The sequence below is a fragment of the Papio anubis genome, chromosome X, assembly GCF_008728515.1.
Source record: "Papio anubis isolate 15944 chromosome X, Panubis1.0, whole genome shotgun sequence".
Taxonomy (NCBI): domain Eukaryota; kingdom Metazoa; phylum Chordata; class Mammalia; order Primates; family Cercopithecidae; genus Papio; species Papio anubis.
The window spans coordinates 92,537,951-92,563,426 of NC_044996.1; the positions used below are offsets into that span (position 1 = coordinate 92,537,951).

General features: G+C 43.5%; 1 protein-coding gene across 5 annotated transcripts in view; it reads left to right on the forward strand.

Annotated features, from left to right (window-relative positions):
• PHF8 (PHD finger protein 8) overlaps nt 1-25,476 on the forward strand; it is a 103,871-nt gene that overhangs the window by 8,595 nt on the left and 69,800 nt on the right. For all 5 annotated transcript variants that reach the window (XM_021932506.2, XM_009197675.4, XM_009197671.4 and 2 more), the window contains exons 3-8: nt 15,345-15,430; nt 15,814-15,922; nt 17,768-17,928; nt 18,840-18,981; nt 20,704-20,890; nt 24,349-24,511. In XM_021932506.2, coding sequence (XP_021788198.2) covers nt 15,345-15,430; nt 15,814-15,922; nt 17,768-17,928; nt 18,840-18,981; nt 20,704-20,890; nt 24,349-24,511 — 848 coding nt within the window. The remainder of the gene's footprint in view (nt 1-15,344; nt 15,431-15,813; nt 15,923-17,767; nt 17,929-18,839; nt 18,982-20,703; nt 20,891-24,348; nt 24,512-25,476) is intronic.

Below are 25,476 nucleotides of genomic sequence, written 5' to 3' on the forward strand. Positions count from 1 at the left end.
ACCTCCACCTCCTGGGTTCAAGTGATTTTCCTGCCTCAGCCTCCCGAGTAGCTGGGATTATAGGCGCTTGCCACCATGCCCAGCTAATTTTTTGTATTTTTAATAGAGATGGGGTTTCACCATGTTGGCCAGGCTAGTCTTGAACTCCTGACTTCAGGTGATCCACCTGCCTCGGCCTCCCAAAGTGTTGGGATTACAGGTGTGACCCAGCACACTCGGCCTTTCTTTCTTTTCTGATGTAAGCCTTTAGCTGTTAATTTCCTTCTCAGCACCGATAGATTTTAATATGTTACATTTTCCCTTTTCATGTAATTCAAAGCATTAAAAAAGAAAACAAAAAAAAAGGTTTTTTTTTTCTTGAGACAAAAACAAAAAGAAAGAAAAAAGGTTTTTTTTTTTTTTTTTTTGAGACAGTGTCTCACTCTGTTGCCCAGGCGGGAGTGCAGAGGCAGGATCATAGCTCACTGCAGCCTCCAACTCTTGGGCTAAAGTGATCCTCCTGCTGCTCAAGGCATTTTTAAATTCCCCTTGAAACTTCCTGTTTGACCCATGAAGTATAGAAATATGTTGTTTAATTTTTAAGTTTCTGTAGAGTTTCCTGTTACCGTTCTGTTGCTGACTTCTAGTTTGATAGTGGTCAGAGAATATGGTCTGTATGATTTCAATTCCTTTATATTTATTGAGATTTGTTTTATAGCCCAGAGTCTATGTTGGTAAATGTTTCATGATCACTGGAAAAGAATGTGTATTCTGCCATTTTTGGGTGGAGTGTTCTATAAATGTCAATTAACTACTGTTGGTTAATGGTGTTGCTGAATTCTTCTAATCCTTGCTGATTTTTTTTCTTTTTTCTTTTTTTGTTATGTTTTGAGACAGAGTTTCGCTCTTGTTGCCCAGCCTGGAGTGCAATGGGGCGATTTGGCTCACCGCAACCTCCGGCTCCCGGGTTCAAGTGATTCTCCTGCCTCAGCTTCCTGAGTAGCTGGGACTACAGGCATGTGCCACCACACCCAGCTCATTTTGTATTTTTAGTAGAGACGGGGTTTCTCCATTTTGGTCAGGCTGGTCTTGAACTTCTGACTTCAGGTGATCTGCCCGCTTTGGCCTCTCAAAGTGCTGGGATTACAGGTGTGAGCCACTGCACCCGGCCTACTTATTCATTCATTTATTTTTGAGACAGGGTCTCTGTGTCACCTGGGCTGGAGTGCAGTGGTTTGATCATGGTTTACTGCAGCCTCAAACTCCAGGGCATAAGCAATCTCTTCATGCTTCAGCCTCTACAGTAGCTGAAACTACAAGCACGTGCCACTGCGTCCCCTAATTTTGTTAATTTTTCGTGTGGGGAGGGTGTCGGTGTAGGTTGGTGGTACCTCCCTTTGTTGCCTGGGATGGTCTTGGACTTCTGGCTTCAGATGATCCTCCCACCTCAGCGTCCCAAATTGCTGGGATTACAGGCATGAACTACTGCTCTTGGCCCGAGTTATCTCTATATTGCTTTTTTCAGTACTTGCTCTAGGTATTACATTATACATATAACTTACCATAAGCAACTGCTCTTGACATTTTACCAGTTTGATTGAAGAGTAGAAACTTTACTTTTCTTTTTTCTTTTTTTTGAAACAGTCTCACTCTGTCACCCAGGCTGGAGCGCAATGACGTGGTCTTGGCTCACCGCAACGTCCGCCTCCTGGGTTCAAGCGATTCTCCCACCTTAGCCTCCCGAGTAGCTGGGACTACAGGCGCGGTCAACCGTACCTGGCTAATTTTTGTATTTTTAGTAGAGACAAGTTTTCACTATGTTGGCTAGGCTGGTCTCGAACTTCTGACCTTGTGATCCACCTGCCTCAGCCTCCCAAAGTGCTGGGATTACAGGTGTAAGCCACCGTGTCCGATTGAAACTTTACTTTACATGCGTTAATGCTCTTTTGTTTATAATATAATTAATTGTTTTGTTGTTGTTGAGACAGAGTCTTGCTCTGTTGCCCAGGCTGGAGTGTAGTGGCACAGTCACGGCTCACCTGCAGCCTAAACCTCCTGTGCTCAAGTGATCCTCCCACCTCAGCCCCCCACCCCCTAGTATCTGGGACTACAGGCATGCACCACCATGCCTGGCTGATTTTTTTTTTTTTTTTTTTTCTGAGACAGAGTCTTGCTCTGTCGCCCAGGCTGGAGTGCAGTGGCATGATCTCGGCTCACTGCAACCTCCACCCTCCATGTTTAAACAATTCTCTGCCTCAGCCTCCAGAGTAGCTGGAATTACAGGCGCCTGCCACCATGCCTGGTTAATTTTTTGTATTTTTAGTAGAGACACGGCTTCACCATCTTGGCCAGGCTGATCTTGAACTCCTTTTTTTTTTTTTTTGAGAGGAGTCTCGCTCTGTCGCCCAGGCTGGAGTGCAGTGGCCGGATCTCAGCTCACTGCAAGCTCCGCCTCCCGGGTTTACGCCATTCTCCTTTCTCAGCCTCCCGAGTAGCTGGGACTACAGGCACCAGCCACCTTGCCCGGCTAGTTTTTTTTTTTTTTTTTTTTTTTTTTTTGTACCTTTTTTTTTTTTTTAGTAGAGGCGGGGTTTCACCGTGTTAGCCAGGATGGTCTCGATCTCCTGACCTCGTGATCCGCTCGTCTCGGCCTCCCAAAGTGCTGGGATTACAGGCTTGAGCCACCGCGCCCGGCCTAATCTTGAACTCCTGACCTCGTGATCCACCTGCCTCGGCCTCCCAAAGTGCTGGGATTACAGGCATGAGCCACCGCGCCTGGCCTCCTGGCTGATTTTTAAAATTTTTTATTTTGTAGAGACTGGGTCTTTGTTATGTTGCCCAGGCTGGTCTCGAACTCCTGGGCTCAAGCAATCCTCCCACTTCAGCCTCCCAAAGTGCTGGGATTACAGGTGTGAACCACTGCGCCCAGCCTTGTTTATAATGTAATGAATCTTAAATATTTGTTATACATGCATTAAGAATCACATCATACAGTGGTATAATTTTTGCTTCAACTATCAAACATGATGTAGAAAACTCGAGGAGAGGGAAAGCATATTGTATTTACCCATATTTTTACTCTTTGTTCAGTCTAATTTCCTGATGTTTCAGGATTCCTCCTTTATCATTTCTTTTCTGTTTCAGAGAGCTTCCTTTACTTGTTCTTTTTTTTTTTTTTTTTTTTTTTTGAGACGGGGTCTCGCTCTATCTCGCCCAGGCTGGAGTGCAGTGGCGCGATCTTGGCTCATTGCAACCTCTGCCTCCCGAGTTCAAGTGATTCTCCTGCTTCAGCCACATGAGTAGCTGGGACTATAGGCGCCTGCCAGCACACCTGGCTAATTTTTGTATTTTTAGTAGAGATGGGGTTTAACCATATTGGCCAGGCTGGTCTCGGAACTCCTGACCTTGTGATCTACCTATCTCGGCCTTCCAAAGTGCTGGGATTACAGGCGTGAGCCACCGTGCCCGGCCTACTTATTCTTTTAATTATTCATTTATTTATGAGACAGGGTCTCACTCTGTTGCCCAGACTGGAGTGCAGTGGTGCTTTCTGACTCACTGCAATCTCTGCCTCCCAGGCGCAAGTGATTCTCCTGCCTCAGCCTACTGAGTAGCTAGGATTACAGGCGCATGCTACTACCACTCCGCTAATTTTTGTATTTTTAGTAGAGACGGGGTTTCACCATGTTGGCCAGGCTGGTCTCGAACTCCTGACCTCAAATGATCCACACGTCTCGGCCTCCCAAAGTGCTGGGATTACAGGCGTGAGCCACCACGCCAAGCCTACTCATTCTTTTAGGGTAAGTCTGTTGGCAACAAATACGTTTAGTTTTCCTTCATCTGAGAATATCTTGATTTCCCTTGAATTCTTAGGGGATCTTTTCACTTGATATCGAACTCTGGGTTTCTAGTTCTTTTATCTCAGTGCTTGAAAACTATTCTGCTACTTCCTTTTGCCCTCCATGGTTTCTGATGAGAGAGGCTTTGTCATTCAAATTGGTGTTCTCTTTGAGGTAATATGTCATTTATCTCTCATTGCTTTCAAGATTTTCCTTTGTCTTTTGCTTTTAGGAATTTGACTAAGCCATGTCTTAGTGTGGATTTCTTTGGGTCTGTCTTTTGTTGTAGTCCTGTAGGTTGCTGAGGCTCTGTTCATTTTTTTTCCAATCTTATTTTCTTTCTGTTGTTCAGATTGGATAATTTCTATTGTTCTATCTTCAACTTACTGATTCTTTTCTCTGTTTTCTCCATTCTGCTGTTGAACTCATGTAAAGAATTTTCATTTAAGTTACTGTATTTCTCAGTTCTAAAAATTCTGTTAGGTTCTTTTCTATATCTTCTATTTTTTTCCGGAGATTTTCTATTTTTTGTTGACACTTTTTCTTTTTCTTTTGAGACAAGAGTCTAGCTCTGTCACCTAGACTGGAGTGCAGTGGTGCAATCTTGGGTCACTGCAACCTTCACCTCCCGGGTTCAAGTGCTTATCCTGCCTCAGCCTCCCAAGTACCTGGGATTAAAGGCACACGCCATCATGCCTGGCTAATTTTTGCTGACACTTTCTATTTATTTATTTATTTATTTTATTATTATTATTTTTTTTTCCGAGATAAGAGTTTCACTCTGTTGCCCAGGCTGGAGTGCAGTGGCGTGATCTTGGCTCACTGCAACCTCTGCCTCCCTGGGTTCAAGTGAATCTCCTGCCTCAGCCTCCCGAGTAGCTAGGATTACAGGCACACGCCACCACGCCCAGCTATCTTTTGTATTTTTAGTAGAAATGGGGTTTCACCACGTTGGCCGGGCTGGTCTCGAATTCCTGACCTCGTGATCTGCCCACCTCGGCCTCCCAAAGTGCTGCACTGCCCGGTGACACTTTCTATTTATTCATTTGTTTCAGGCATGTTCTTAATCGCTCGTTGACGCTTTTGTATCATGGCGCCTTTAAAATTCTTAGATAATTCCAGCATCTGTGTCATCTCAGTCTTGACATCTGTTGATTTTCTTTTCTTACTCGAGTTGTGATTTTCCTTGTTCTTGATATGACAAATAATTATTTTAATTATATTCTGGACATGTTGGGCATTATGTTATGAGATCCTGGATCTTATTTAAGACTTCCATTTTTGCAGACCTTCTCAGACACTGCACTTCAGTGGCAGAAAGGGGGTACTACTTGATGACTGCCAGGTTGGGGTGGAAGTACAGGTTCCCCGCTGATCTTTGGTGCTATCCACCACCTGCTAGGTGTCTCTAGTCGGTCTGCTTTCTTCCCTTCACCTTTCAGAGTTTTATATTTGTTTTGTATATAACGTCCAGGGTTTTTAGCTGTACTTGGAGGGATAGGGAGGAGTGCATCTACTTCATATTGTTCCAGAACCAGCAGTGATAGGTTAAATAATGTGCCTAAAGCTACACAGACAGCTGGACCACAGATCAAACCTGGGTCTCCTGTACTCTCACTGTAGAATACAGTACTATAGACAATATAAATCACTGTTCAAGTTGTTAGAAGTTATGGAAGATAGGGAAAATCAGGTATGTGCTATGGGCCAGGCATTGTTCTGGACACTGGGGTGGGGGAGGGGGGATATGGCAGTGAGCATGAGACAGTAAACTAACAGCTTAATATATAGTGTGTCAAGTGGTAATACATGGTCTAGAGAAAAGTAAAGTAGGGTGAGCAGGAGAAGAAGTACCACCCCAGGGTTGAAGTAGTGGTTACTTTATATAGGATGATTACAGATGGGTTACATATGAGCCTGAAGGAAAGTGAGGAAGGGAGCCATGCTGGTAAGGAGGGGAAGAGTGTTTCAGGTAGAGGAAATAAAGGACCCAAGTGGGGAGCAGGCCTGGCATGCTACCATTCCAGTCCAATGCTATTGGAACAGAGTGAGTGAGGGGAGAGTAATAGAAGCTGAGGTTAAGGGTCGGGGGTGCGCAGATCATATACAGCAGTGATTTTCCAAGTATGGTTCCCAGACCAGCAGGATCAGCATTATCTAGGAACTGGTTAGGCCAGTTCTTGGATCCCACCCCAGACTGAATCGGAAACTTTGGAGATGGAGCCCCAGAATCTGTGGTTTAACAGCCCTTCAGATGCTTCTGATGCACGCTAAGTTTAAAAACCACGGGTATAGAGTGTAAGGACTTTGTTTTTACTCTGGAATGGAGCCACAGAAGTTTTTTGAGCAAGTGAGAGTTACGATCTGATTCAGGTTTGGCTATTGTGAGGATAGACTGAAGGTTAGGAGCAAAGTGGAAGCAGGGAGAATTTGGGGGCTACTGTAGATCATTATTCCTCAAAGCGTGGTCTCTGGATCAGCAGCATCAGTATCACCTGAGAGGTCGTTAGAAATGCACGTTTATAGGCCCAACCCATTTGTAGGCCTAACCCAGTCCTACTGAATCAGGATCTCTGGGGATGGGGCCTAGGAATCTGTATTTTAACAAGTTTACCAGGTGTTTCTGATACTCCCTAAAATTTGAGAAACACTGGTCTAGTTAGGCAGTGGTGGCTTAAAGTAGAGTCAGTGATGATGAGAAGTGTTTGGATTTTGAATATATATTGATACAGGATTTGCTGATAGATTGGATTGGGATTGTGAAAGAAGGAACTCAAGAATGACTCAATTTTGAGGAATTTGGTGTAAAGGGGACTAGAGTAATGGGGCAGTGGCTGAGGGGATCACAAAAGGGTTTTTTTGTTCAGGTTTTTTTTTTTTTTTTGAGATAGAACAGTCTGTGTGCATGTCAGTGCATATGAAGTTATTCCATTGGTGCATCTAGAATTTAGTGAAGCCTATTACATGACAAACTCATAAAGGAGACACTTCCTAGGTGCACTGGAACTTGCTGTGTCCTTTGCATTCCTTTAAGTCCTGTGTGCCTGGAGTTGGGGGGTGGAATGGTGGGAATGGTGGATGCTTCAGCTTCTGGTTTTATAGATGGTGCTCTGTCTGGACCTGGATCCTTGGGCACCCTCAGAAAGCAAGGTTGAGGAGATAAGCCAGACAGGATCTTGAGCAACATCATCATCTCTCAGGCATCTCCAAGCCTCAGCTCCCACTCAGTTCCACATCCCTGGAAGAATTGAGTGTCCATTTTGGAGCGCTCATAACACTTGACTGTATTAATTACCCCACATTATATCCTGGTTACATATTGTAGTGATATAGTAGAGTCACAAAGTCCTGAATTTTTATCCTGCTCTGCTACTTAGTAGTTTTGTAATTGCCAACAATTAACCACTCAGACCCGGATTTCTCATCTGTTAAATCAGGATAATATTAACGATGATGATAATAGCTAATACTTATCATGTGCCAGGAACTTTAAGTACTTTACCTATTTTAGCTCATTTAATCCTCTTAACCACCCTATGAAGTGGGTACAATTAGTAGTTCCATTTCACAGATGCAGAAACTGAGATGCAGAAAGGTTAAGTATGAATTGCTTAAGTTCACATAGCTGGTAAGTGGCAGAGGTGAGATTCAAACCCCGGCATTTTGGCTCCTAAGCCTGTACTTTAAACCTCTGCTTCTGTGTTTAATGTCTGTGAATGTTGTATGGAAGGCCCTGATTTGTTGTGGAGATTAAATGTGATAATATGTAAAGTTCATAGCTCAGTTTTTTTCTCAGTGCTTTTTATGCTAACTTCAAATTCATTCACTGACTATCCTGTTACCTTGCTTTATTGACTTTATAGCACTTATGAAACTGTTTTGACACTGCCTCTCTGTCTCCCGCTCTAAAATGTCCAGTCCATGAGGGCAGTGTCTGTGCTCAATCAATATTTGTTGAATTTATGCACTCATTTACTTAACAAATACTGACTGCTTACCGTGTGCTTGGCTTTGCAGTATACGATGGGGATAACTCATCTTAATCACAAGACCTGGTGCTATAATAATTATCCTCTTGACTAAGGAAGCTACTCAGAGCAAATCAGCATTTACCACCCTTGGTCCCAGGTGGTAACTGTTGAGACAGTATAGCCAGAAGCCCGATTTTTCATGTCTGCCTCCCTGATATGAGGAGTTGTCTAGCACTTTGAATGTTTGTTGAATAATAAAGTAAGGCAAGACTGAGAGATGGGAAAGGTGAGGACTTTTGGTAAACAAGATACACTATCTGGCAAATGTAGTGGGGACAGACAGCAGGTAAGTGAGCAGTTCCAAGGCCTTGTGGTAAAGGCTGAAATAGGGATAGTGTGTGGGGGGATGGTGCCACAGCAGCAGGGAAGAGGAAGAGCAGGAATGTTTCAGGTAGAAGGAGATACATGTGATGAAACCCAGAGGCTAGAGCTATAGACAGAGTATGGCACTGAGAGTCTGCTGGCTTTTTAGAGCAGGGCTGGCTTCATAGGTGTGCAATTGCTATAGTCACATGGTGCCCCATGCCTGAGGTTTAATGTTCTGTGGTGGTTGTCTTTGAAATTCTTAATAATTTTGCCTTTGATTTTGTGATTTGTATGTGATGGAACAGTGGAGTGTGCGATGGGGACTTAAGAGTCTTGGCTCATATGTGGTTCTACCTCCTGCTGCCTTTCTACCTCCCCGAACAGGTTCTTGGCTAGCTGCCTGGGGCGCTGGGCCCAGGTGCAGGTGTGGACAGAGTCGGTTGGGTGCATGTACCCTGTGTACTAAGTCACCGGGCAGGGCCCCAGGGTACTTGTGTGGGCCTGTACTCGCCCCTTGAGTTACCCCTATACCCGAGGGAGCATGACAGTAAATAGCATATTAAAACTGCATGGTAAGTTAAGAGAGACCATGGAAGAAAGGAAAAAGCTTTTCTATTTTTTGAACAGGGAGCTCCCACTTTCATTTCCATTAGGCCCCACAGATTGTAAGTGAGCTATGTAGTAGGAATGTCTCTCCTAGCGTACGCTGTGTGTGAGGGGAAAGAGGTGAGCTCAGCCAGAGAGGCAAGGCCTTTTGGGCCATGGTAAGTTTATACTTTACCCTAGGAAAAATAGGGACCCTGTGAGGCATTTTAAGCATGGGTTGATAGGATCAAATTTGTGTTTTTAAATGATCACTTTAGCTGTAGTGTGGAGGGCTGATTGGGTGGGGACAGAATAGGGGCCAGGAGTCCAAGTTAGGAGGGCAGGACAATAACCGAGTTAGAGATAATAGTGGCCTTAACTAGCGCAGGGGCAGTAAGGATGACCAGTTGGCACAATTGATAGCTAATAAAGAGAGTTGATAGGACGTGCTGATAACTTGGATAACAACAACAAACATACAGAGCACTTACTATGGGCCAGGCAATGTTCTAAACACTTCCTATATATTAGTTCATTAGCTTTTGATAACAACCTTATGAAGTAGGTACAGTTTTTATGCCCATCTTACAATGAGGAAACTGAGGCACAGAGAGGTTAAGTAACTTGTCCAAGATCCCACAGCTAGTAAGTGGCACAGCCAGGATGCAAACCCAGAGAGTTGACCTAAAGTCAGTGTTCTTAACTTGATGCTAGAATGCCTACTTCAGGGTATAGTGGAGGGAGAGGGCTAGAGGTGAATCAGTGATAGCTGCCAGGTTGCTGGCTTGAATGCCTGGTGAGGTTATGGAGCCATTTGCTGAAGTGGGAAACCTAAGAGAAGGGAGCATGTTTAGGGGACAGACAGAGGGAAAAACTGAGTTTGGACATGTTGAATTTGAAGTACGTAAGTGACTATCCAGTAGAAATGTCTCCCCCAGGAGGCATTTGGAGGGAAGGGTCTAAAATCCAGCAGGAAGATCTGGCTTGGAGTTATGAGTGCATAGAGGGCACATGGAGCCCCGGGAGTGAGAACAATGAGGAAAAGTGAGGAGAAAAGAGTGCCCAGGTAAGAGGACCTAAGAAACTTCAACATTTAAGGACTGGGCAGGAGAAAAAGAATTCATTGCGAAAAAGGAACAGCCAAAGACATAATTAAAATCACATCACATCCCTAACTCATGGTGGCTGTGACTCCCTAGTTCTTGTGGCTACCCAGGAAAAGCTAGAGTGCATTACAGTGGCTTACAATACCCTACTACGTGAGTCTATTGCCTTTCTGACTTAGTACTGTCCTCCTAGCTCTCTACTCTAGAACACTCTCCTCTTCTCTGCTACCTTTGTAGTCTAGGGACGCTCCCACCACAGGGCTTTTGTACTCGCTGTTCTTATTGGGATGCTCTTCCTTCATAGCCACATGTGGGGCTTGCTCCCTTACTCCCTTTGGGTCTTTATTCAAAAGCCATTTTGTCAGTCTTTACCTGTCTTCCCTATCTAATATTTCACCCTCACTGCCATTCTTCCCCCCCCGATTGTGTGTGTGTGTGTGTGTGTGTGGTGTATAGTGTTATATATTCACATATATATATTCCTCTATATTCGCCTTCCTGTTTTTTTTTTCTACCTAGGTGTTCTCATTATCTAACATACAATGTGTTTCACCAATTGCATTGATTTATCTTGTTTCTTGTCTTCCTCCCCACTAGAACATCAGCTCTGTGAGGGCAGGGATTTTTGTATGCTTTGTTTTTTGTCTTCGTCTCACCAGCACCTAGACCAGACATAGCCTGGCGGATGCTCATTAAATATCTGCTGAAGGAAGGGCAGCAGCCAAATGGGGCATTATAGAAGTAAAGGGTAGAAAGCTTGTCAGGTGGAGAGAGTACGGGGTTGGCAGTGCGAAAATGGTGCTAAGAAGTTAAGGGAGATAAAGCGGAGAAGTACTTATTGCTTATATCAACAAAGAGGTCGGGACATCAGTGAGATCTATTTTAAAGAAGGTGGGGACTAAGATCAGACTGTAGCAGGGGATGAGTCACAAAGTGCACATAGCAACCCTAAGAAAGTATTGATTTGGCTTTGATAGAACACCTCTTGATACTACTGGGCAGCTAAGGGTGGGAGGGAGACTTTTTACTCTATATACTTCTGTACTCTGAGTTTTGCACCATGTACAACCGTTACTTACTCAAAAAAGGGATCGTTATCAAGCTGCATAGATTTATTTACTTTGTTTTTAAGCTGCATAGGTTTAAAGAAAGATGATGTTTGGCTGTGAAGGGGCAGACAGGAGGGAGGGAGGATGGGAGGGTGGGTAGGTCTTGGTTTTTGAATTTGTAAACATGAATAGACTTGTTTAAATGCTATTGTGAAGAGAAAGAGAGAGATTGAAGATACTGCAGAAAGAAGGAATAATTGATTGAGAAGGTAAGAAAACGTGACCCAGATGGAAAACTTGGCTTTAGAAGGAAGGAAAGATAAGTACTGTTGTTACGACAGGAAAAAAAGGATGGGTGTAGATGGAAGTAGTTTTGGTGATTAGAAGTTAAGGTAGTTCACCTCTGATTACTTAATTTTCTCTAAGAAGTAGGAAGTGCATCGCCTCTCGGTCTTTTGGCTAAGATCAAGTGTAGAAGTAGGAAGTGGCTGGCATGATGGCTCACACCTGTAATCCCAACACATTGGGAGGCTGAGGTAGGAGGATCACTTGAGGCCAGAAGTTTGAGACCATTCTGGGCAACAAAGCAAGACACCCCTTTTCTACAAAACACACACAGACACAAATTAGCTGGGCATGGTGGTGTGTGCTTGTCCTAGCTACTTGGGAGGCTGGGGCAAGAGGATCACTTGAGCCCAGGAGTTCAAGGCTGCAGTGAACTATGACTGGCACCACTGCTCTCCAGCCTGTGCAACCCAGTGAGACTCTGACTCTAAAAAAAACAAAGTAAAATAAAAACATTAAGGAACTCAAAGAATGAAAGCAAAGAATGCTTAAAACAACAACAACAACAACCAAAAACAAAAAACAGAAGTAGTAGGAAGCAAGGTAATTTGCTGAGAGAGAAGAGGCAGGTAGCGGGGTAAGAGATTTGAAATAGCCACAGTAGATAATGAGAGAGAGTTGAGTGGGGAATTACAGAAGGATCGTCAGGCAGCATGATCCAGACTTTTTTTTTTTTTTTTTGAGACAGAATCTTGCTCTGTCGCCCAGGCTAGAGTGCAGTGACACGATCTCGGCTTACTGCAACCTCTGCCTCCTGGGTTCAAGCTGTTCTGCCTCAGCCTCCTGAGTAGCTGGAATTACAGGCGCCCACCGCCATTCCCAGCTAATTTTTGTATTTTAAGTAGAGATGGGGATTCATCATGTTGGCCAGGCTGGTCTCGAACTCCTGACCTCAGTTGATCCACCTGCCTCAGCCTCCCAAAATGCTGGGATTACGGGCGTGAGCCACCTTGCCCGACCAATCCAAATATTTTGGACAGTGAATTTATGATGGCACCAATCCAATGGGTGACTTTTCTCTGGCCACATCTAGTGGTCTAGAGTTAGGTAGTTGTACTGAGCCAGGGTTAGGGTTTGCATGTGGGGATGAAAGGCAGTGGGGCAAGTGAGGATATCTGTAAGAGAATGATTGAAGTGAGGAATGCTGGAATCTCAACCAGATAAGGAAGGGGAGGGTAAAGTCAAGAGTGTATGAATAGGTGAGTTTTGAGGGCAAAGAACAGGATATAGTCAATGACAGCTGAATAGATAGACTTGTGGTCAGAGAGGGTGATGTATGAGTTTCATACTCCAGAGGTACAGCAGTTGCTGGTGTTGACAGGGTCTGGGGGATGGTCATGAGAGTTGGTACCTGAAATGGGAGTAGAGGGTAGCAGTCTCTGAAGATGAGAAGATCAAGAAACTAAGTGCCTGGAATGTTGTATCTCCACATGGATACTGATTTCATGTAGGATGTTGGCAGGACTTGGGTTGGAGAAGAATCTGAGCAGGTTCTTCAGCGACTGAAGGGGTATGTTGGGGAGATGGGTATGTGGCAGTGATGAAGAGGAGTGGGACGTGGTATGGCTGGATGGTATGGAACTCAGAGCAGTGGGAACTCTTACACAAGGGTAGAGGAGAGATGATCTGGAAGTCTCACCAGGGAGTGAGAGGGATGGCTCGCCACAACCCAGTCCTGAGTTATGTGGCAAAGAACCAAGGCACTTTTAAAATTTCCAATCTATAATGGGCCAATCCTTTTATAATGTAAAAAAAAAAAGAATTATTAGAAAAAATGGCATGAACTGCCCAGGCACGGTGGCTCATGCCTGTAATCTCAGCACTTTGGGAGGCCAAGGTGGGCAGATCACGAGGTCAGGAGATCGAGACCATCCTGGCTAACACGGTGAAACCCCGTCTCTACTAAAAATACAAAAAACTAGCCGGGCGTGGTGGTGGGCGCCTGTAGTCCCAGCTACTCAGGAGGCTGAGGCAGGAGAATGGCATGGACCCGGGAGGTGGAGCTTGCAGCGAGCTGAGATCGCGCCACTGCACTCCAGCCTGGGCGACAGAGCAAGACTCTGTCTCAAAAAAAAAAAAAAAAAAAATATATATATATATATATATGGTATGAACCAAAAAACATATAAAAGACAAGCCCAGAATTTTATTATTAGATTGAACGGATATAAAATTATTCTGTTACATTGCTGTAAAAACTTTTGCATAATAGTGATGCTTACTCTTACTTTCTGTACTTATCACAGACCTGTAGTAAATAGTTCACAGGCCAGCATTAGTCTGTGGATCACACTTTGTGAGTGGCAGTGGTGTAGAGAAAATGACTTTCCCATAGGAGAAACTGCATTCAGTTAAGCCTGGAAGGTGAAGGAGTGTTTGTTGAAGGGAGTGCCAATGTTCAGCAGTTTGTTTACCAAGTTGGGAAAGGGGACGAGCAGCGGGTGTTTAGAGTAGAGAAAGCACATAGCCACATGGGGTGAAAGTTTAGGAGAGAGAGAGGTGAAGAGGCTTCCTTCTTCAGTACTGTCCAGAGGGAACGGGGGTATGAGATAGAAAGCATGCAGTCCAGGGAAGTGAGTTAATGCTACAAGGTCTGGGGAATATCTTTGAAGAAGGTTTAGGCAGGTGAAAGGTGAGGTCCAGACTGGACTTCTAGCACTTACTGTGAAACCAGATACTTACTGTGTATCAGACTTTATGCTCACTGTGCTGCACACATTAGTGTTATTTTTATAGAGATGGGGTTACCCTATGTTACCCAGGCTGGTCTTGAACTCCCGGCCTCAAGCAATCCTCCTACTTTGGCCACCCAAAGTACTGGGATTACAGGTGTGAGCTACCGCGACTGGCCATGCTTTGCACTTTATATACATTATCTTATTGAATCCTTAAAACCCCTACAAAGTTGATGGTGATATCCCTGGTTTATTGATAAGGTGCTGGTTTATAGGCATGAGATTATTAGTTGGGAAGATGGTAGAGTCCTAATCCCAGGAAGTCCATTTATGAGCATGATCTTGGCTGAAACAACTTGAACTCTGCCTTAATGTTCTCTGCTGTGTGTGGCAAACCAAAGATTTTAAGACTTGGGTCTTCTTTTTTTTTTTTTTTGGAGACAGGGTCTCGTCCTGTCACATAGGCTGAAGTACAGTAGCACAGTCATGGCTCACTGCAGCCTCAATCTCCTGGGTTCAAGTGATCCAGCTCAGCCTCCATGCTCAGCTAAATTTTTTTGTTTGTTTTGGTAGAGTTGGGGGTCTCAATTTGTTGCCCAGGCTGGTCTTGAGCTCATGGGCTTAAGTGATCCTCCTGCCTCAGCCTCCCAAAGTTCTGGGATTACAGGTATGAGCCACTGTGACTGGCCTAGGTGTTTACTTTTAGCAATAATTTATTTGGGGGGCTGCTGGTGCCTTCCCTAGTAAGGGAAGGTTGAATCTTGTGAGATTACCACCTCATATACATGCAAAGTCAAATTTTCAAAATTAAGTAAATCTTTTTAAGTATTTAAAATGTGAAATAAGCAACAGATGTTTGTTGTAGGAAATTAGAAGCACAGATAAGATAAAAAGGATTATCTGTAATTTTTCATTCAGAACTACTGTTGACTAGAATTTTTTTTTTTTAGTCTTTTTCATTTAATAAAGTATCTCAAGTTTAAAAATTAGGTTATAAGGCTGGGCGTGGTGGCTCACACCTATAATCCTAGCACTTTGGGAGGCAGAGGTGGGTGGATCACTTGAACTCAGGAGTTTGAGACCAGCCTGGCCAATGTGGTGAAACCTCGTCTCCATTAAAAATACAAAAATTAGCCAGGCATGGTGGCGCATGCCTATAATCCCAGCTAATTGGGAGGCTGAGGCAGGAGAATCACTTGAATCCAGGAGGCAGAGGTTGCAGTGAGCCATGATCACACCACTGTCTAATACAGTAACCCCTAACCACATGTGGCTGCTGAGCACTTGAAATTTTAAATTTTACTTAATTTTAATGGATTTAAACATAAATAGCCACATGTACTTAATAGCTGTTCTACTGGACAGCACTGTTCTAGACCTCATAAAAAATAAAATTTCCATAAACCTTGACTGTTTTTCTCTTTTTCAGTTGTGTTGGTGTTGAAGAGGAGAAGGCTGCTGACATTGACCTCTACCACTGCCCCAACTGTGAAGTCTTGCATGGGCCCTCCATTAGTAAGTAGATCTTAGGGTTTCCTAGAGAAGACAATCCAGAGGAGAGACAAAGGAAAGGAAATTTGGAGGAGTGATTGCTTTTGCCTGAGCACTTCTGATTCTTTTTCCTCAGGAAATAGCAGAAGCCTGTGCAGGCTCCACAGGCCAGCAGCTATCTCACTGAGAGGGCAGAAGTTAATAACTTCACCTGCCTCTCTTCCTAAGGCTTATCCAGAGAAAGTACCCATCTTCACCAGGAACTTTCCTGAATCTGTGAGGACCTCATTGACTACAAATGCTCCAAGGGGTGGTTAGATTGGAAGAGAATCTACTGAGGCCTTTGTTCTTGGTATCATAGCTCATGACCGTTCTGACTCACAATCTCTCATCTTTTTCTGGCTTAGTGAAAAAACGCCGCGGATCTTCAAAGGGGCATGATACACACAAGGGGAAACCAGTGAAGACCGGGAGCCCTACGTTCATCAGAGAGCTCCGGAGTAGGACTTTTGACAGGTGAGGAACCCTACCTCCAAAGGCTGGTGAATGCCAGGGCTCTGGGAGGCTGGAACTCACCTCTTCCCAGCTTTCCCAGTGGCTGTCCCATTAGGAGCCTCCCCAATTTGTGAGTATCTTCAGGGCTCTGCAAATTCCTTCTGGTTTGGTCAATTTCTGGAAAACTTTCGGTAGTTGGGAGGCAGTATTCACCTAAGTTAGATACTTAAATTTACCCAAGGAATGCTGACTAGAAGGAGTCTTTTTTTTTTTTTTTGAGACGGAATCTCGCCCTGTCGGCCAGGCTGGAGTGCAGTGGTGCAATCACCACTCTCTGCAGCCTCGATCTCCCTAGCTTAATCCATCCTCCCACCTGCGCTTCCTGGGTAGCTGGGACTACAGGTGTGTGCCACCACACCCAGCTAATTTTTTTTTTTTTTTTTTTTTTGTAGAGACGGGGTTTTGCCATGTTGCCCAGGCTGGTCTCCAACTCCTGGGCTCAAACAATCTGCCTTCCTTGGCCTCCCAAAGTGCTGGGATTACAGTTGTGAGCCACTGCACTCAGGCTTAGATTTCATACATTTATAAACCAGCTTGATTGTTTTCTCTGTGAACTGCTAGCTTGTGTTGACAGGCATTCTGTTGTGTTACTATTACTGATTTATAACAGCTTTCTTGCAGAATATTTTAATTTCTATATGGTTAAATTTATTTATTACTATTTTTAATGACTACTGGGTTTTTCCCAGGTTTTTCTGCTCTTAAAGCTTTATTTTTTGGAATTTAATCTTTGGACCATCTAGGATTATGTAAAGAATGAGATAGGCAGGCCGGGCACAGTGGCTCACGCCTGTAATCCCAGCACTTTGGAAGGCTGAGGCAGGCGGATCACCTGAGGTCGGGAGTTCAAGACCAGCCTGACCAACATGTAGAAATCCCGTATCTACTAAAAATAGAAAATTAGCTGGGCGTGCTGGCACATGCCTGTAATCCCAGCTACTCGGGAGGCTGAGGTAGGAGAATCGCTTGAACCCAGGAGGCAGAGGTTGTGGTGAGCCGAGACTATGCCATTGCACTCCAGCCTGGGTAACAAGAGTGAAACTCTGTCCCCAAAAAAAAAAAAATGAGATAGACATTGAGCTTAATATATTTGTCCCAGCACAAGTTGTCAGAGTTGTCAAATATAAATCTTTTCTCCACCATGATTTAAAGAAAACTATTTACTTTTCTTTTTTTTTTTTTTTTTTAAAAAAAGAAAGAAACAGGGACTCTGTCACCCAGACTGGAGTGCAGCGGCATGATCAAAGCTCACTGTAGCCTCCAACTCCTAGGGTTCAAGTGATCTTCCTGCCTCAGCCTCCCAAGTATGTAGGACTGTAGGCCTGCACCACCATGCCCTGCTAATTTTGAATTTTTTTTGTGGAGACAGGTTTAGAAATGATGCCCAGGCTGAAACTCATTAAGTACGCATGTTGAGAAAGTTGATGTAAAAATGTTGCTGTTTTGTTTTAATCAGTCTTTTCTCTTTGATAGTGTTTTAAATTGGGTAATGCTGCTCTTGGTTAGAACAAATCTGCCGAACTCGTCAGATGTGTCTTTTCTTTCTGGCCAGGCTTTTGACTGATTTCTTCTTGTCACCCAGAGAAGAGCACCATGTTGGCAGAATACTCCCCACCTCTGCCAGTGACCTGGTCTCTAGCCTTGGACAGATCATTTCTTCCCTAGCAGATGAGGTTTTTGTTATTAGTTACCAGCTTACATTAAGTCCCCTCATAAAAACCCCACCTCTTGGGTGAGTGGCAGCCTCCAATAAGGCCTTTAGTGGGCAGTGCCTCAGGCTCAAGCTTTCTCTTCTGTGGCCCTCAGCTCAGATGAAGTGATTCTGAAGCCCACTGGAAATCAACTGACTGTGGAATTCCTGGAAGAAAATAGCTTCAGTGTGCCCATCCTGGTCCTGAAGAAGGATGGGTTGGGCATGACGCTGCCCTCGCCATCATTCACTGTGAGGGATGTTGAACACTATGTTGGTAAGACACTACAGACCCTTTTAATTGTAACATTGTTCATTCCTGTCAAGATCTGTGTCCCTTTCCCTCAAATCTGTTTTTGCATTTCCTCTCTAAACATCTTGGGAATCTGAGGTGAAATGCCTTGTCCAAAGTCATTCTTCAGCAGAGAGAGCCAACATCCTAGTCTCTTCTTCTTTCATTCACTCATTCGTTTATCAGAGACAGGGTCTCGCCCTGTTGCCCAGGCTGGAGTACAGTGGCGTGATTAACTCACTGCAACCTCCACCTCCTCCTGGGCTCCAGGGATCCTCACACCTCAATCTCCCGAGTAGTTGAGACTACAGGGATGCACCACCATGCCTAGCTAGTTTTATTTTTTGTAGAGATGATGTCACGCTATGTTGCCCAGGCTGATCTCCAACTACTGGGCTCAAGCGATCCTTCCGCCTCAGCCTCCCAAAGTGCTGGGATTACAGGCGTGAGCCACCACGCCCAGCTCCTTCTCCTTTTAATAGTCTATACAACCCTAGGTTGAACTCCGTTTTTTACCTGGGAAGTTCTAGGGATCATTGTCTGTCTTCTGTTGAAATGAGAAAGCTTTTGACTGTGGCTCTCACATGCCACTTGTTATCTGGGCATGAGATTCTGTGGAGAGGATGAGAAGAAATGGAGAAGCAAGGCCCAGGCAGGTGGACTACTATGTGTGAGGCTGTGTGTCAGGTAGTTCCATTGCCCTAGCAGGGCACATAGATCTAAGGAAAGTGTGATGTGTTCCTACCCCTGCCCCCCAAACAAACACACACATATACATACAGTGTCGGTGGAGAGAAGCTTTGAGTGTAAGGCCATTCTAGGGACTGATGAGGGGACAAGAGAGTCTTCCACAGTCCCTGAGACTACTTGGTGCAGAACCTATCTCTTTACTCCAGGTTCTGACAAAGAGATTGATGTGATTGATGTGACCCGCCAGGCTGACTGCAAGATGAAGCTTGGTGATTTTGTGAAATATTATTACAGCGGCAAGAGGGAGAAAGTCCTCAATGTCATTAGTTTGGAATTCTCTGATACCAGGTAAGAGGTGCAGGAATAGCAAACCTGACAAAGTGCCTGAAACTTGTGTGATATGTCTAGTGTACATTCGTGTTCCTCTCTCTCTTTTTTTGAGACGGAGTCTTGCTCTGTCACCCAGGCTGGAGTGCAGTGCACGATCTTGGCTCACTGCAACCTCCGCCTCCTGGGTTCAAGCAGTTGTCCTGCCTCAGCCTCCTGAGTAGCTGGGATTATAGGCGCCCGCCACCATGCCTGGCTAATTTTTGTATGTTTAGTAGAGGCAGGGTTTCATAATGTGGGCAGGGCTAGTCTCGAACTCCCTACCTCAGGTGATCTGCCCGCCTCGGCCTCCCAAAGTGCTGCGATTACAGGCATGAGCCACTGCACCTCGCCTCGTGTTCCTTTCTCTTCTTCCTGGTGGTTTCTTCCTCTGGGATGGCGAGCTGGGTTATATTTTCTAGGGTAGCTGCTCATATTATAACACTTGAGTCGTATTTCTCCACAGTTTATAGCATTGGATAGATTACATAGTAGCTATTTTAATTAATTTTTGTCTCCTTTTTCAAGACCTTAGGACAGCCGCCTTTGACCTTTTCCTCCTGTATACAACAGTGGCATAGTCATTGTGTAACTGCTGGGATAGGTCCTCAGTTCCTGGAAATAGATTTACTAAAATTACCCCAATGTAGGTTTCTTACATTTAAAAAGAAAAAGATAAATCTATTTACCTTTAAATGATTCTATCTGGACTCACACACTCAATAGATAACGTATATAGTCTTCTCTTTGGGTCAGAAATGTGGGAAATACCAAGAAATCATAACTTATCTTTTTACCCTTAGGAAACTTACTGTTTGATTATTTACATTTTTAACTTTTAATTTGTAGATTCATAGGAAGTTGCAAAAAAGTGTACAAGGGAGGTCCTGTGTACTCTTTAGCCACTTTCCCTATGGTAACATATTATGTAATTACGGTACAATATTAAGACCCTTGCTGTTGTTTCTAAGATGCAAGGTTAAACAACCTGAGAGTGTTTTAAAACTATATTTGTTAGTTTATACCTCACTTCATCCTGAAAGACTATTAAAGGTAGCTTACAGAGATGTGGAGAAGCCAAAAAAAACAAAAGAAAAATTAGGACAAAAGTGAAATAAGATTGGGAAATGGAATATGCATGTGGTGGGTACTCTGCACATAAAATGCATTTATGAATGTCTGGATAGTTGGTGGAGATGGACTGTAGAGTTTTCAGTGAATTTCCTGAAGTTCAGAACAAAGAGAGGAGTGCAATATTGTAAGATTTTACATAGGCTAAAAACAACCAGATGTTTCAGAGAAACATTTCTTTCCCTGGAACTGAGCCCTGTGAGGTTGCTCTAGTGGTTTCTCATAAAGAAGACACTATGAGATAGGGATAGTGCAATAACTTCTATAATCCACATGCCAAGTGAGTAGTCTGGAGTGGGGCTGGGGAGTATGAGCATTTAGTGGAGGAAATGAACACCTTTGACTGGAGAAGCCTATGGAGCTGGGACTTGGGATTTCTGGAGATGAGTAGAGTGAGGATACTGACCAGACTTACAGAACAGAAATAAGTGTCTTGTGTGCCTTTGGGGATTCTGTGGAGGGAACTTGTTCTCTGACTTATCTGAGCCTCACTGAACTGTGGGGTATTTTATTCAGGCCTCAACCTTCTATTCCCAATCAGCTGACATCTGCTGTCCACCCCTTCCTTGGTAGACTTTCTAACCTTGTGGAGACACCGAAGATTGTTCGAAAGCTGTCATGGGTCGAAAACTTGTGGCCAGAGGAATGTGTCTTTGAGAGACCCAATGTACAGAAGTACTGCCTCATGAGTGTGCGAGATAGCTATACAGACTTTCACATTGACTTTGGTGGCACCTCTGTCTGGTACCATGTACTCAAGGTAGGAATACGCATGGCTTCTGGAGGCAGCCAGGCCTTGGGCCTCCCTGTACGTGTCACATGGCAGCACAGAAACATTTTGAATTAGTTTGATTTACATTTTTGAATAAAAAATACTTGATTTGGCCAGGCATGGTGGCTCACGCCTGTAATCCCAGCACTTTGGGAGGTTGAGGCGTGCAGATCTTGAGGTCAGGAGATTGAGACCATCCTGACTAACACGGTGAAACCCCGTCTCTACTAAAAATACAAAAAATCAGCTGAGCGTGGTGGTGGGCGCCTGTAGTCCCAGCTACTGGGGAGGCTGAGGCAGGAGAATGGCGTGAACCCGGGAGGCGGAGCTTGCAGTGAGTCGAGATCGCGTCACTGCACTCCAGCCTGGGCGACAGAGCAAGACTCAGTCTCAAAAAAAAAATTGATTAAAAAATGTTTGACTAATCAAACGTTTTAAAATAATAGCAGATACCTGAGGTTTTCCTGGTTGTTACCTTCTTTTTTGTTATTGTTGATGCAGAGGAAAAACAAAGATTTTATTTATTTATTTATTTGAGATGGAGTTTTACTCTGTCGCCCAAGCTGACAGTTGCCAGTGCTGGAGTACAGTGGCGTGATCTCAGCTCACTGCAACCCCTGCCTCCCAGGTTCAAGCAATTCTCCTGCCTCAGCCTCCCAAGTAGGTGGGATTATAGGCGCCCACCACCACGCCCAGCTAATTTTTGTATTTTTAGTAGAGACAGGGTTTCACCATGTTGGCCAGACTGGTCTCGAACTTCTGACCTGAAGTGATCTACTTGCCTCCAACACACCTCCCAAAGTGTTGGGATTACAGTCATGAGCCACTGCACCCAACCACTCTTACCTTCTTAATTGAACCAATTTATACTCATACCAGCATGTATGGAAATGTCCACATTTACTTTGGAAATTCCTGGCAACATGCGAAGCTTCCGTTCCTCCAACTTTATTGAGGTATAATTTATATACCATAAAATTCATCCATTTTGGCCGAATCCCAGCACTTTGGGAGGCCGAGACGGGCGGATCATGAGGTCAGGAGATGGAGACCATCCTGGCTAACATGGTGAAACCCCGTCTCTACTAAAAATACAAAAGAAATTAGCTGGGCGTGGTGGCAGGCGCCTGTAGTCACAGCTACTGGGGAGGCTGAGACAGGAGAATGGCGTGAACCTGGGAGGTGGAGCTTGCAGTGAGCCGAGATGGCGCCAGTGCACTCCAGCCTGGGTGACAGAGTGAGACTCCGTCTCAAAAAAATAAATAAATAAAAAATTCATCCATTTTAATTGTACAATTTGATGAATTTTGTCAATTGTATATAGTCATTTAACTGCCACCACAGTGAAGATAAAACCTGTGTAAGAAGTCTTTTTAAAGTCAGGATTTCTATAGTTTCCTTTTTAGTGATTGTTAACAATTTTGTAATTAGTGTATTAATTGTCAGTGACTATAAAGGATTTTTGAGGTCTGGAAAACAAATTCCTAATTCCTTAAATGATTTTGGTTTTCACCATTGTTCACATTATTTAGTTTTCTTTATTATTATTATTTTTTTTTTTCTTAAGAAACAGAATCTGGCTCTGTCACCCAAGCTGGAGTGCGGTGGTGCAATCATAGCTCACTGCAGCCTCTCACTCCTGGGCTCAAGGGATCCTCCTGAGTGGCTGGGACTATAGGTGCATGCCATCACTCCCAGCTAATTTTTTTTACTTTTTTTTTTTTTTAAGAGACAGTGTCTCACTTTGTCACCCAGGCTGGAGTGCAGTGGCATGATCATGGCTCACTGCAGCCTCGACCTGCTGTGCTTAAGCTGTCCTCCCACTTCAGCCTCCCAAGTAGCTGGGACTACAGGTGTACACCACACTTCTGGCTAATTAAGAACTTTTTTTTTTTTGTAGAGACTAGCTCTCACTATGTTGCCCAAGCTGGTCTCAAACTCCTGAGCTCCAGAGATCTTCCCACCTTGGCCTCCCAAAGTGCTAGGATTACAGACATGAGCCACCATGTCCAGACAATTTTTTTACTTTATTTTTTGTAGAGACAGGGTCCCACTGTGTTGCCCAGGCTGGACTCAAAACTCCTGGGTTCAAGTGCTCTTCCTGCCTTGACCTCCCAAAGTGCTGAGATTTCAGACTTGAGCCAACATGCCTGGCCTAGTTTTCTTACCAGAAAAGTCAAAGGAAAGAATGGAAAACTTGGATTGTGGCTCTTGTCCAAGTGATCACAAGTCCTTCACTAGTTGTTTCCATTGGTTTATCATGTAGGAATTAGAATGTGTAAATGAAAGTGCTATTATGCAAATGTTAGGTTTAACTCTTATTTTAAAATAATTTCATTTTATAGAAAAGTTCAAAAATAATGGGAAGAATCTCTGCCCTTCCCCGAGATTCCTCAAATGTTACCATTTTATTATATTCTCTCTCTAAAGCAAACACAATAAAATGGGAAGAATCTCTGCCCTTCCCCGAGATTCCTCAAATGTTACCATTTTATTATATTCTCTCTCTAAAGCAAACACAATAAAATGGTTATATATATATTTTTTCCTGAGACATTTGCATGTAAAGACATAGTATTCCTTTATATCTTAATAATTCAGTTGTAGTTCTTAACTACAGGTTTGTCTTAAAACTTTGTCTTAAAAACAAAGACAATGTCTTAAATAATTTGTATAGTTATCAAAATCAGGAAGTTAACATTGATATACTAGTACCTAATCTACAGATCTGATTCAAAATTCTCCAGTTGTACAACTGTTATTTCTAGTGTTACTTTTCTACATTGAAATTTATTATTGGGAAATATTGGTTAAACCAATCATGCTTTGAGAATATATTTGTGCCACTGGGTTTTTGTTTCTTTCTTTTTCTTTTTCTTTTTCTTTTTTTTTTTGCCAAATTATCTTTCTGATGTTTATCCAGGCAAAACACAATTAGGAAATAAATGTTCTTCCAAAAGATAATCACATAACATATAATCTTCCAGAAGTCCTTGGGCTTTGATTGCAGGTGTGGGAAGGAACACTCTGTAAATGGCATTTGAAGGCAAATTCAATTTTCTTCTCATCAGTAATGTGGCCTTAAATTCTCCTAAGGCTACTAGTATTGATCTACTCATCTGTAGAGGCCATTTTTTATTTGGCATTGTGTCTAAAATAGGAACACTTGGTGTACATTTGTCTTAACTTGAACAATTTTGTTTGAAATGCCCTTTCCAATTTGTTTTTGTCAAGTTTATAGAAACTTAAAAGTACAAAAAGCAAAGTGACCTTTTGAAGTTTTCCAAATCCACATAAAAATGATTCTTGGATGGGTTTGGGCAAGAAATCTGGCATATTGCCATCATTTTGGAGCATGGGAGAAATAATAGCCTTTTGGAGTACCCATTAAGGACTTTTCTGGAAACCCTTGGTATTTTTGTCACTTCAACCTCTTTTTGTTTCAGGGTGAAAAGATCTTCTACCTGATTCGCCCAACAAATGCCAATCTGACTCTCTTTGAGTGCTGGAGCAGTTCCTCTAATCAGAATGAGATGTTCTTTGGGGACCAGGTGGACAAGTGCTACAAGTGTTCCGTGAAGCAAGGACAGACACTTTTCATTCCCACAGGTCTTCCCTTGGGTGCCTCTGGAAGGGTTCAGGGAGGGTGGAAAGAAGAAGGGAGCTTTTGGCCCCATAGCATATTAATCTGATTATGTGGGATGTCTTTCTCATATCAGCCAAAGGTGCAGAACTGGGCCTCAAGAAATTTCATGGGGTAGTCAGTGAGCAGCATGGTCACCTGGGGAGGCTGAAAGTGGGGAATGTCCAGGAGGAGGCTGATGGACTTCTTTGTCCTGGGTTGATGTCATCTTGGTGAAAATAGAGAACATGACTCTGAGCCCCGTAACTCTAGGGGTAGTGCCTGGGAGGCTGGCATTCTGGGCTCTAAGTCAGAATGACCTGTGGTGGGGATGGGGCTTTTTTTCCTAAACAGTATGTACCTGGGCTTCACTCTTAGAATTATGAATTCTTAGGTCTTGGGTGAGATTTGAGTATATTTATTGTGAAAAAAATCCCCCAGTTGTCTCAATTTGGAGAGAGTTGACATCTTTACTTGATTGGGTCTTGTATGAATACAGTGTATCTCTCCACTTATTTAGATTTTCTTTCATTTCTTTAATCAGAATTAGTGTTAAATTTTCTTAAAATGTATAGTAGAATTCTCTAGTGTAATCACATATGCCTGGAGATTTGTTTTCTTGGGAAGTTTTAAATTAACATTCAATTTAAAAAATCTTCGTAAGGCTATTCAGATTTTGTATTTTGTGTTAAGTAAGTTGCGATCATCTGCTTTTCAAGGAATTGGTCTATTTAATCTAAATTGTCAGATGTATGTGTGGAGTTGTTCATAGTGTTTTCCTTTTTTTTTTTTTGAGATGGAGTTTCACTCTTGTCGCCCAGGCTGGAGTGCAGTGACGCGATCTCGTCTGCCTGTGATCTCTGCCTCCCAGGCTCAAGAGATTCTCCTACCTGAGCCTCCTGAGTAGCTGGGATTACAGGCTTGCACTACCACGCCCGACTAATTTTTTAGT